This window comes from Strongylocentrotus purpuratus, unplaced genomic scaffold (genome assembly GCF_000002235.5).
Source record: "Strongylocentrotus purpuratus isolate Spur 01 unplaced genomic scaffold, Spur_5.0 spur5_scaffold_11, whole genome shotgun sequence".
Lineage (NCBI taxonomy): Eukaryota > Metazoa > Echinodermata > Echinoidea > Camarodonta > Strongylocentrotidae > Strongylocentrotus > Strongylocentrotus purpuratus.
Genome location: NW_022145596.1, coordinates 30,041,402 through 30,055,064, shown reverse-complemented (window position 1 = coordinate 30,055,064; position 13,663 = coordinate 30,041,402). Strand labels below are relative to the sequence as shown.

Below are 13,663 nucleotides of genomic sequence, written 5' to 3'. Positions count from 1 at the left end.
CCTTTGGCAATGAATAGTTTACAGTTTTCCTTGTAAAAGCGTGCCTTTTCACCGAGATTTAGTGGAGGAAAATCAATCTAACCCACTTTGTAAAAAGGATTTTGGGAAATAGATATTACGCACGATATAATAATAATAATGAGTTTGCATCATATTGGTAGTAAAAGACAGCCAGTCAAGATGATAGCTTTCCATAACTCACTTTCTATATTTTTTCGCGCTTCATAATTTCACTCATGGTTATACAATTTATTGTCAAGTCCTCCCGCCCTGGTTCAGACGACGTGCTTGACGTGAGGGGGGGGGGGGGGGGGCGGACAAACCTTAATGAGAACCTTTATGAGTACCTTAATGAGAACTCAATTAGAAAAATAATGTCTCTAAGTTCCTAAAAACATAACATTTGCCAATATGAGTTATGCATTATTTTGTTTGATAGTAGTTCACACCAATTTGATATTTCCCGACATAGATATTGCATGATTGAGGGTGTCACACCCACACAATTTTTAAAGCGATGTCCATGGCAAGGCTTGTGACTAGTATGACCTTCTCTTCTAGGGAGTATTTATCTTTTGTGTGACATTTTAAACGGAGACATGGGATCCAAATTTCTTCGAGACTTTATGTAATGCTATGTTTAGAACATTTCATGTTTATTCCTTTGCATTTTCAACAAATGCTCACTCTTTGCGAACAAGCAGGTATTATTGTTTACTGGTCAAAATTTGAGAACATAGTTAATTAAATGATTCATTTGTAAGTACCCGAGATCACGCATTATTTTAGCAACGACGATATATCAGGGAAAAAAACTGTTAAGGGGGGGGGGGGGGGGTGGGTTTCTTTCTTATTTTTATTTTTTTAAATTTCGTACCATATCGTATCTGTCGTCTTTAGCTGCTTCCGAATTATTTTACAATGAAGATAATATACATCTACTTTTAATTTGTTCCAGTGCATATTTTGATCTATTCACTTCTCCTCGTACTTTTTTTTGGTTCATGTATACTTAAAGGCTGATTTTGGTTAAAATGAATCAAATTATTCTTTTGCATGTCCGTCTTTTTTGTTGCAATAATGTTAATAACTATTGTTATGTAAGTGTGTATTTACTGTGTTATTCTCATTGTTATTACTATTTTTTGAGTCAATTCAAATCAATTCAAAATGACATTAATCTCTTCTTCGTTGCATAGATAAGATTTTTAAAAGTAAATATACAATAAGCAGACATTTTCCCTGAAAAGCATAACAGATAAAAGTGACTGGGGATACCCGTTACCATGGTAACAAAAACTACAAAACAGAGAATCATGTCAACGGCAAATAATTGTATAATGTTTTATAATGTTTGAGGAAAAATATGACTGTTTATCATTTCGTTTTTGAAAAGAACAATTCATTTATATCTGTTTAATTATTTTATCCATTTGGACGCCTGAATCAACAAGCTAGCATAAGCTTCCTACAGGTGCTCTCTTTTCCTTCTACTTATTTTCACAGTTTGTTTAAATTAACTTAACATAATGCTCAGGATTTGTATTTTTGAACTGTCTGTACTTCATCACATGTATATATTTGTTCGCTTTTTAATGGAAATAAAGTCTTTTGAATTGAATTGTAAAACAAACAAATATATATATATATATATATATATATATGTATTTGCTTAATTATGATTCTTTGTCAGAAAAATACTTATTGTACTTTATATTATTATCGTTATCGAAAAACTGTATACTTCATGAATGCAGAAGAAAATCAAATCAAATCAAAATCAAATCAAGTTATATGAATGATAGGATAAAAGGTGGAAGAGGAGGGGAAAAATTAGTCGGGAGGGAAAATAGAATCAAGTTTAAACATATGACTCATAATCACAGTTCTATACCGGTACCTTATTTATGTATTATTCAACTGTATTTTAATTATGCTAACGGTTATCTAAAGAGACTATAAAGAAGACTGTTTTACTGAATCCCACAAAAGACAAGCGGTGCTGCAGTTGAGTCTTTTAATAACATTTCAGAAAGAAAAAAATATGTGCAGATAAAAATGATAGGGAAGAACATAGAGAACTAAAAACTAGAATATATACATGCATACAAACATGCATGTTATATGGAGAGAATGGTGGAATTATTCGTTTCATATCGCATATCGCATACACTCACAACCTCATTAAATTATTCATATTCATCATGCATCAGGAGCAAGTTACAATACAAATATGAACGTTATATTCATCAATATTTCATTCGATGTATGTCGTTTGCAGCATATTAATTCCAGCATGTGTAAATTACGATTGTTTTCTGGGGGAAGTTGTGCCTATCGATGATACAGCATTGAATATCTTATTAGGTGGTGGATATGAGCGATATAAAAGATTTTAAATTATTATCAGATAATCTTACCTTTTGCCTGTCCACTGAGGGTCACATAGATGTCCTTGAATTCATTCTCTCTCATTGCTAGACGTTGAAGCTCCCAGCTTAACTTAAAGGCAGTGAGAACGGGATCACAACTGGTCAACGAGATCCAGGCCGGACTGGCGAGGGCGCGGTACGTATTGATACGGTCAAGTGAGTACCGCAAACTATCTTGCTTCTGTTTCTCCTCACACACTGCGCAAGCGCAGACGCAGGGGTGCGGCTTATATATGGTGGCGCCTCGAGTCAGGAGAAGTTGTAGGATCTCAAACTGGTTGCAGTGTGCGGCCAAGATGACCGGCGAGATGTCCGGCGAGTAGTCCGAGCTCTCCTGGTGCCGCGACTTGTTGGCCGAAGCCCAACCTTCTCCCAACATTTGGCGGGAAATACTTGGATGGTTCACCATCATTTCCACCATGCGGTAGACACCTTCGCGTATCGCCTGCACCAAAATGAGAAAGTAATATTGCTTAGAGAAAAGAGCATTTGAACATCTAATCCGTCAATATTCCAGACCCAATCCGCAGAGTGATCAAACAATAGTCACTGCACAAGCAAATACCTATGTTTAGTAACACCCTCAATGTTCACATGGATCCATCAAGTACCCCGCTAGCGATGATTTCTTATAAAATCGATTCTTTGGATTTCCCTCCTTCCTTGAGAAGATGATGATTGAGGAAATGAAAAATTGTGTTCAACTATCAACGAACTTGCCGACAGTTCCTGTCAATATCATCGCCATTCCATACATGCTCATGAAAGTGAGTCAATAAAGAGCGTGATTTTGGTAAAGATCATATCGCGCAATGAATTGTTATTGGCGTGTATCGTAAATGAGTTTTACCGGCGGGCAATGCATTACGGAGATATTTTGTTGGAGCCGATATCTTCTAACGAGATTTGTTTCCATGATAGCAAATACCTTCGGCACTCATCCCTTAAGCTCCATACGTCGTAAACATTCGCTTCGAAGATGGATAACTCACGCCTATAAGACTCGTTTGTCATCAATAAGGAATTATCAGCTCTTGCTGTATATTCTAGTTATTATTATCACCATACTAACATAACAAAAATCATCTCCTTCTATCACTCCTTACGTTATATTTACGTTCCACACACCTTTCTCTCCTCTTTTTTTTTTAAAGTGTCCTCATGAATTTTATACTTTTATGTACTTTCTTATGTCGGTCTCGTGTACTTTTTGGAACTGCAAAATTCCCGCAAAAATAACACTGAATTTCCACTTACAGACATAATAAAACTTTTTTAGATGAAATTCTTTCTACATTTTGTGTATTGTTTTTATGATTGTTGCAAAGCACTCTATATACGTCTAGAAACGCCCATATTTATGCAAACCTAAGTCTAGTTTAGATGAGCAACACACTTGCGTAAAATGGCGCATTTTATAGACTCGATTGGAAAACATAAAGAAAGTATAACTTGAGAGATTTAACTTTGCAATAATAATATTCATTAAGTCCAAGATTAATATCAGCGTCTTTCACTGAAGCCGTAACACTCCCTTTACTGAATAAATTACCATTACAAGCTTGTATGGAATAACAAATTTGCCAGGTTATATCCTAAAGTATTCATTGCCTATAGCATGGATTTGAACCGCCATATGTGGATCACACATACGTAATACGTTATTCTGCCTAACGATGACCAAAAATATTTCGTTTTGCGGCTTAATTCGGTTTAGTTTGCAAGCAAACTTCAGTGTCGATTTTTGATGTTAAGAAATAAGCGAAGACAACAAAAGAGAGAGGATAGAATGGCGATTGAGAGGATGAAATGAAACTGACAATCAGGAGCGATAAAACCAAAACCAAACAAGGGATTTGTAACAGAAGCGGATCTAGAGGGGGGTTGGGGGGGTTGCAACCCCCCCCCCCAAAAAAAAAAAAAAAAAATCCGGGGACCATTTTTTAAAATCTTATCTTTTTTTTAAAACTTGTAATTTTATTTTATTCTATTTCTATGTATTTATTTCATTTATTATTATTATTATTATTATTATTATTATTATTATTATTATTATTATTATTATTATTATTATTATTATTATTTCTTTTTGGGGGGAGGGGGGGGGGGGTTGGGCGAACAAATGTCACAGAGTCCCTTGCCCCCCCCCCCCATCAGCTTTTTTGAGGACACGGGCCACCGCCGAAGTGACAAGCTAGGCCAGCGTTGCCGATTCTCATCCCCAAAATCCCCACATTAAAAAAAAAAAAAAAAATTGGGGGATTGTTGAAGTCTTTGGGGATGAAAAATAAATATTTGCGAATGAAAATAATATTGAGTTTTATGAAAAACGAATTTGGGGATTTTCTGTCAAAATTTGGCAACTTTGGGGATATTTTAAGTGTCGTTTGGGTGGGGATTTTGTGAAGATTTAACCTGGCAACGCACGCTGAGCTGGGCTGCTCATTTCCTGGATTACTTGTTCAAGTTGCTCACTTTTTTATCAGTCTGGTCTGAGTGTAGTGACAAGCAATATGGAAGCAAACAGGGCAAAGAAGTTGCGGCAATCCAGTCTCGCATCTTTTTTTTACTGGAAGGTATGTTTGAATCATGCAAAAAAGTTGGCATACAGGGTAAATTACCATACATGGGGGTGTAATACGGACGTGTTGTAATACTACAATTTGAGTAAATAAAACACATCCAGCGCCCACGCTTCGCGGGGAAACAGGCGCGGATCTACGGGGGGGGGGGGTTTAGGGGGTTTAAACCCCTCCCTTGGGCGGCCCAAAAAACAAACCAAAAAAAAAGGGGGGGAAAGGAAAAAAAAAAAAAAAAAGAAAAAAGAACGCACGCTGGAGAGAAACCCTTTCAAGTGCAAATATTGTGAGAAGATATTCAACTCATCTGGTAACTTAACCAAACACATGATAACTCTGGATATAACTGTGTATTTAACTGTTACTTGATTTAAAAAGACGTTATCATGCACTGCTTTTTATGGTCTCCATTGTGTTAATAGATGCCAGGAAAACATCACTTACGGGGTTCAAATAAACACCCAAAAAAAAATCGGTTCGCCGCTTCGCGGCTCGTGGACGATGCTCCGCATCGTCATTATTGGTCAACCCCCCCCCTTAGCAAAAAGCTAGATCCGCCCCTGTGTAATGGTCATGCTTATACTAAATATCTTGCTATTGTGAGCTACGATGAAAGGAAGAGGGACATCGAAGAGGGCGATAGCCAACAAAACAGACAAAACAAACAGACTGAACTTCATCTATCGTATATTGAACATAATCATCAACAATATTTCAAAAAAGCATCTGTTAGTGGATTTCAGCCTGTAGTAAGCCAGTAGTATGCATTTGTACTCTACATACGGGTGAATGATGTTGTATTCGGTTTGTCGATCAGCTTTTTAAAGACTGGGATCTTTGGAAAGGGTGAATTGACCCTCCCCCAAAAATAAATTTAAAAATCTGATTAGGGTTAAACTTGTCAGCAATTTAGGCCAAAATGTAATCCATTTTGGATATGTGATTAGAGGGTTAAACATTTATTTAGTTATTTATTTGTTAATTCATTATCATTATTAATTTGCTCATGATTATTATTTTTTACTTATTCATTATTATAATTGTTTCATGCATTATTTTATTCATATATTTTGTTTATTTTATTTATTTCTTCATTTATTTGCTAATTCATTATTTATGTATCTATGCGTTAATTTAATTATTTTGTGCGATATATATATGTAACCCTTCATATTGTATAAACAGGATATCTATATATATGACCCCAAATGGTACACTAACCGTACATCATAAAAACTGGTATATTACCCTTACCCTAAATAAAAAACAATATAACTAATTAAACTAAAGACTAATGATTTACCCTATTGTTTATTGGGAGGCTTTTAAGTGTCCTCTGCCTGCAAACATACGTAGAGGGGCAGTTATTCTATTGTTCAATCGTTAAATGTCTACTTAAAGGTACTATGTCCCATTATTTGTAGGTCAAAAATATGAAAAGGTTAAATTGCAACGGCATTTGAAAGACAATACTTATGGGGAAATAACGACCGTTAGTGATTGCAATCACCTGAGTAATAGTCTGATTTCCAGACCCTTGTACCTAATGGTCGTACGTTTTGTGCTGCTCAATCAGTTTACTTTTGGCCATTACAAGTTGTGGGTTATTGATGTAGACAAATGCTCATAATACGTGTTATAGCTCATTTTATGTATGTTATTACCAAAGAAAAAAAGATGTCAGTCACTCACTCAATAGTGTCTGGCAGGGAGGTCTAGAAAGAAAACGAATTTCCTTGCATAAATTGAATACTAGGACACTGCTAACGTTTGAATTTCACAGATAGGACATACATGACATGTTCATAATTCCTGCAAAGTCTTACAGAATTTGATGTTGGCCGCAAAAAAATCTTTAAAGGAAACCAAAACCTTCATACTAAGTTATTTTTATTGTAAAGTTAAAGATATTTGAAAAATATCAGTGAAAATTTGAACAAAATCGGGCAAGGAATAAGGAAGTAAGAGCTTTTTGAAATGACTAGTCACTAGAGGGCGGTATTCAATTTGATGACATCATCTATGGACAACTCTCCATGCCTTTTGTACATCAAATTTCATGTTTTTCCTTCTTTCTTGTGATTGAGATAATGTACTCCCCTGAAAGCAAGATATAGAATGCAAAATGATATTCTACTTCACATGTTATGAAGCCGGATCAAGAACACAAATAAATACGAAGAAAACAAAAAAATTGTGAAATTGGATGTACAAAAGGCATGGAGGGTTGTTCACAGATGATGTCATCAAATTGAATACCGCCCTCTAGTGACTAGTCATTTCAAAATGCTCTAACTTTCTTATTCCTTGCCCGATTTTGTTCAAATTTTCACTGATTTTATTCAAATCTTTTAAAATTTACAATAAAAGTAACAGTACGAAGGCTTTGGTTTCATTTAATGACTACTTATGTCACTACATATTAAGTCCGTATAATGACGCTGTAAGGTATATATATATATATATATACATGTACATATATATGTGTGTGTTTATGATACGATATATATGATATATATTTATTCATATTTACCTGTAGTAGAGCATCGCCTATCTCCACATCAGGCTGAGCCAGCAGTAGTTCAACAATTTCCAGATTTTCATTATCTACCGCCATCTGCAATGCGCTGCGCCCGAGAAGGTTGCTGACATTCACGTTAACCGGATTCTCTCCCTGGACGCAGCGAACGATGGTGGCTTTATCTCCCTTCTCGGCAGCCTCGAGAAATTCCCGTTCCTTGACGGTGATGCGTTGCCCTTCGCTGAAGAGCTGAAAAAATCGCATTAAAAAGATTAAGATGAGATAAACAACCATTCGCAGATATCTGAACAGTAGGTATCTAGGGTGGAGAAACAATGATCACGTCTCTTGCATCGGTTATCACAAATCCAATCTTTTCTTTTACCGTTATCGTCAGAATAAGTCGTCAGAATCGCATTTTGATGTTAGAAAAGCTACTATTCTACCCCAATACAGTTTTCTTAAATCTGGTCATAGTTTTATGTTTACTCAGGAAAAGCGATTCATGTTCTTAATGGTATTGTTATCCTCAAGAGCATTATTATTGTTTTTTTTTTTTTATCATTATCACCATCATCATTGTTATTATACAGGGCGTATCATAATAAAGGATATTGAAGTTTAATGACGATTTATATGAAAACTAGTAGTAGTAGTAGCTGTCTGTCGCGAAGCGACAATGACCGCCTTCATTTTCACTTTACAGCTGTTCTCCATACAGCTCGCTGGCCTGCAGCAGTTGTCCAAGTCTTGGTTTCAATTTGCCTCCGCTTAAGGTTCCTCTTGATCGTGTCCTTGTAGCGAAGCCGTGGACGACCAATCCCTCTTTCGCCAGCGGGTAGTTGCGAGAATAGTACTTGCTTTGGTAACCTCTCAGAGGGCATCCTGATGACATGGCCTGTCCATCGTAGGTTCTTCCTGATGAGCAGGTCCTCCATAGAAGGAAGGTTTGCTCGCTCTAGTACCTCTTTGTTGGTCACCTTGTCCTTCCAACTGATTCTCATGATTGCTCGAAGGTGTCTCATCATGAACGCGTGAAGTTTCTTTACTTGACTTTTGTAGAGAGTCCAGCTTTCCGCACCGTATAAGAGAGTGGATAGGACGATAGCCCTGTAGATTTTGCACTTCACTCTTGTTGAGACATGATGGTTGTTCCATAGCCTGGTTCGCAGTCTTCCAAAGGCACTGCTGGCCTTTGACATTCTTTTCACCAGCTCAGAGTCGATGCGTCCGTCTTTGGATATAGTGCTGCCGAGATAAGTGAAGTCATCTACCTGGTTTAGGGCTGTCCCATCCACTAGGATCTCCTCCTCCTCTCGGTGGTCTGTACCTGGTTGGAATAGTACTTCAGTCTTTTTGATGTTTATTTGTAGACCGAACTTCTTTGATGCTGATGAAAATACATCTATAACATGTTGCATCTGCTCTGGTGTATGAGAAACAAGAGCACTGTCATCTGCAAAGAGGAGTTCCCTCACGAGAATCTGTGTAGACTTCGTCTTAGCTTTGAAGTGTGCGACATTGAATAGGTCGGCGTCTTGACGTGATTGTATGTAAACGCCTTCCTCAAAGTCCGCAAAGGCCTCCTCCAGCATCGCCGAGAGAAAGATGGAGAACAGCGTAGGGGCCAACACACATCCTTGTTTTACACCGTTACTTACAGGGAAGCTATGGGATGTTTCGCCTGCTTCCTTGACTTTAGCCATCATACCCGTATGTAAGGACTCTACCATTCCGGTGAACTTCTCGGGACATCCGTACTTTCGTAGTAGTTCCCAAAGACCTGTCCTACCAACAGTGTCAAAGGCTTTCGTGAAATCGACAAAAACCACATAGAGGGATCGGTTGTGCTCAATGCACTTCTCCTGTAGTTGTCTGAGGCAGAAGATCATATCTACTGTGCTGCGGTTGTTCCTAAATCCGCATTGCGTCTCCGGCAATATATCTGGTGCTATGTGGGCATTCAATCTGTTCAGAAGGATCCTGGCAAAAACTTTCCCTGCTATTGACAATAGCGATATTCCTCTGTAGTTTCCACATTGAGTTCTATCTCCTTTTTTGAAGATGGCGACAATATTAGCATCCTTCCATTCCTGAGGTATGGAGCCTTCTGCCCATGCTTGTTGTATCAGCATTAGTAAACTGTTGGTTAGTGTGGCTCCTCCGTGCTTCCATATCTCGCTTGGTATCCCATCCACTCCGGGTGCCTTGCCATCACCCAAGGAGGCAATTGCCAGGTTTAGCTCTTTTCGTGTTGGAATATCATCGAGTGCAGTAACTACAGGTCGCTGGTTGATCCTATCACGCGCTGCAGGCTCGATATCTCCTGGCTGGTTGAGTAGTGTCTCAAAATGCTGCGACCATCGTTCAAGCACCCTTTTGTTGTCTGAAAAGGTTGTGTTACCGTCCAGGGACTTGAGATGAACTGTACTCCTAGTCTGGGGGCCCCAGACTTCTTTCAGTCCAGTGTAGAAGGACTTCATGTCATTATTGTCTGCGGAGCGCTGCAGGTCCTCTGCCTTTTTCTCCCACCAGGCGGTTTTCATTTTCCGTGTGTACCTCTGCAAGTGTCTGCAGGCTTCCTTGTACGCGGTGGTGGTTGACCTGGTGCTTCTAGTCTGTAATACACGTTGGTGTGTTTCATTCCTTTTCTTCATGAGTATCAGAAGCTCGGAGTCTTCTGGGTCAAACCAGTCCTGGTGTTTTCGCTCTGGTTTACCGAGGGTGTTGCTCGCTGTGTCATATACTACTTTGCTGAGTGATGCCCAGGTCTGATCAACTGTCATTCCCTCTTGCACTCCCCAAGTCGCCAGAGCTTTCTCCATATCTTGCTCTAGCTTTAGCCGTTGTGTGTTGACGTGTAGCCGGTCTGTGTTCAGCTTTGCAAGTTTAGTAGCTCCTTGCTTCCTACGCTTTGAACGTAAAGCAAATGCAATCTTTGATCTTAGTAGCTGGTGATCGGTCAAGCAGTTAGCTCCACGCATAGTTCTTGTGCTGTGAACATCCATTCTGTCTCGTTGTCTTGTTATGATGTAATCAATCAGGTGCCAATGCTTAGAGCGAGGGTGCATCCAGGTGGTTTTGTGTTCTTCCCTCTGCTTGAACACGGTGTTTGTCAGTAGGAGTTCGAACTCAGAGCACAGCGCTAGAAGTAGCTCACCATTGGTGTTGCATTTACCGATTCCGTGCCTGCCTAACACCGACTGCCATTTCTCATAGTCTCGTCCTACCCGGGCATTGAAGTCTCCCATCAATATCAGCTTGTCAGTCCGGGGGGTGTCCCGCAACGTTCGTCTAAGCTGATTGTAGAAGTTCTCCTTTGTTTCATCCGGACTCGTCATGGTTGGTGCGTATACACTGATGAGAGTAGCATTTCCCTTCTTCATCAGTGGTACTGTCATTGTCATAATTCTATCATTCACCGCTTTAGGCATTTCTGTGAGCTTCGCTAAGATCTCTTTTCTGATGGCGAATCCCACTCCAGCCTCTCGTCGTACCCCGTCCGGCTTGCCGCTCCAGAAGAATGTGTAGCCCATGTCATCGAGCCTACCTGACTCGGAGAAACGTGTTTCACTCAGAGCAGCAATGTCAATTTTGTACTTCTCCAGCTCCATGGCTACAAGGGCAGTCCTTCTCTCTGGCCTGCCAGTTCCTTCCCGATCGAGGAGTGTCCTGACATTCCACTGTCCAAACGTCATTGTAGTAATTCCGCTGGTGTCATCTTTTTGTTGTTGTTGTTTGCTTCCTAGCATACTTGGCACTGTCGACGGAAGTCCTGATCTAACAGCGCGGTCCTTGTTAACCCGGAAGACGACCGAACCGGTATGAAGTTTCATACTGTTGCGCATAATGAAGGCTGCTTGCAAAGGTGGATAAGTACCGGTAGCTCTTGCAAGTTACTACCGGCACTCTCTCGGGGAACTGGTGGCAGTTTCACACCGGCGAGGACAAACCAGGACGGGTGTGAACCACTAGACCCTGCAGTGACTGGTCGAAGGATGTCGGGAGTTCCGTATCGTCAATCGCCCTCAATGCTGTCACGGTGGCATGGTTTTCTGTTAGGGTTTGCTCCCTTAGCCTTGAAAACTACTGATTCATAATCAAGCATTTTATGTCTGTTGTAAAGGACAGAATGTCCTCTTTTTAATGACACCCCGATCATACTACTACTGTCACAGTTGACTGAATAACAAAGCATTGCTGTCCACCATGTGAAAGGTGCACTGTGCCAAGTTTGATAACATTTCCTTCTTAGACACATAATCCACTCATTGTTCAGCATTTCAATATGTCTGGGCTGACACAAGCACTAATCTTTAGAATTTATCTGTGAATGCTAACTTGTCACAGTGCACCTTTCACATGGTGGACAGCAATGCTTTGTTATTCAGTTAACTGTGACAGTAGTAGTATGATCGGGGTGTCATTAAAAAGAGGACATTCTGTTCTTTACAACAGACATAAAATGCTTGATTATGAAATCAGTAGTTTTCATATAAATCGTCATTAAACTTCAATATCCTTTATTATGATACGCCCTGTATAGTAAGAATCGCATTTTGATTTCAGAAAAGCTATTAAAGTCTACCCCAATACAGTTTTTCTTAAATCCAGTCATAGTTTTATGTTTACTCAGAAAAGAGCGATTTCTGAATCTCAATATTATTGTTATCCTCACAATTATCACCGTCATCACTGTTATTATATTTTCATGAAAGGCTGGAAATGTTAATGTTAATAATCAATAAATGCACACCCAAGGGACGAATCGTGCATGATACGCTATCACTTAAGAATGACATCGACTTCATGTGAGGACTACATTAATGTTGTCCATTCCAGACATGCAATAGTATACAAATAATACACATCAGTGAGGGCATTAGTGAGAATTACCCACACAAGGTACCTTTGGAACAGTCTAACACGCCCGAGGTGATAGCCGAGGGCGTTTGGACTGTTTTGAAGGTACCAAGTGTGGGTAATTTTACTAATGCTCGAAAAAAATGATGTGTATTATTTGTTTTTATAAAATGATGTTTTCCAACATGATTTTGATAATGACCGGTCATTACCATTGGATAATGACCGGTCATTACCCAAATTACGCGCGATTACGCGTTAGTCAAAATAAATGCCTGGTCACGTGTACGCTTTCAACCAATCATTTGATTAGGATTCACGTCATCATCTTATAAAGCCTGGAAAGAAAGGCTCCGATACAGTTACTTTATCTTCACAAACATTATACCCTGAACCGTTTTACTCACCTGTAAGGGAATGTTACTAACTCCCGATATGAGTGAGAGATCGGAGCCGATGCCATTGGCTGTGAGCCCTGGTACGGACAGGTACCCGGGCAGGTGACTGTTGTGATGTCGACATGGTGTTTGAGCAGGGGTAGGCAGGCGATGCGGATTGAGCTCCGTGGTCGATGACGCCGAATGCATGTTGGATGAGGAGAGCGACGCTTTCAGGTCCCACTATAAAATGTGAGCTTTCTTTGGGCCTGAACGAGAATAAAGAGAGATAATGAAGTTTGTAATCTTGTGTCAAATTTGCTCATAATTGTTCATTCCATTTTAATCGTTAAGATAACATTTTGCAATGATTTGCTTGAATTTTACTATCTAAAGTATAAGTTAATAAATAAAATAGCCCACTTGCATTGAATCTGAATCTCATCATCAAGACTTCGGTTTTAACAATGTTCTTATGTTCTTACTACAATCGTTGTTTTGTGTTTTATATTATGAGGTGCGGTGGCTCAGTGGTATAGCAGTAGTGTCGTAACCGAGAGGTCCCGGGTTCGAAACCAAGTCGGTGCACCTTTGGTAAGGTATTGATCCTCATTACCAAGGCACTCGAAGAGGACTTAAAGCCGTTGGTCCTCTAATTATCTTTTTACAAGCATACACAAGTCTTATTAGCCGTCAGATAAAACAAATTAATGAACCAAACAACCAATATTATCCCACGAATTACTTTCGCCATTATCATCATTATGCCAACTTCACATCTTCACCCTCGCCCTCAATCTTACTTGCACTGCCTTTGCTTTCTTCATTTAATCGTTAACCCCTTTTCTCCACCTGTAGCCGAGGTTCGGACTCAGAAATATATCTCAGAAG

General features: G+C 39.3%; 1 protein-coding gene across 1 annotated transcript in view; it reads right to left on the bottom strand.

Moving 5' to 3' along the window:
* Nucleotides 1–13,036, bottom strand: part of LOC583250 (transient-receptor-potential-like protein) — a 29,689-nt gene extending 16,653 nt beyond the window's left edge. Inside the window, exons 1-3 of the mRNA XM_030981144.1 lie at nucleotides 12,803–13,036; nucleotides 7,545–7,781; nucleotides 2,421–2,877 (exon numbers count right to left, since the gene is read on the bottom strand). Of these exons, the coding sequence (XP_030837004.1) occupies nucleotides 2,421–2,877; nucleotides 7,545–7,781; nucleotides 12,803–12,982 (874 nt within the window). The 5' untranslated portion in view covers nucleotides 12,983–13,036. The remainder of the gene's footprint in view (nucleotides 1–2,420; nucleotides 2,878–7,544; nucleotides 7,782–12,802) is intronic.
* Between the last annotated feature and the right edge of the window lie 627 nt (nucleotides 13,037–13,663).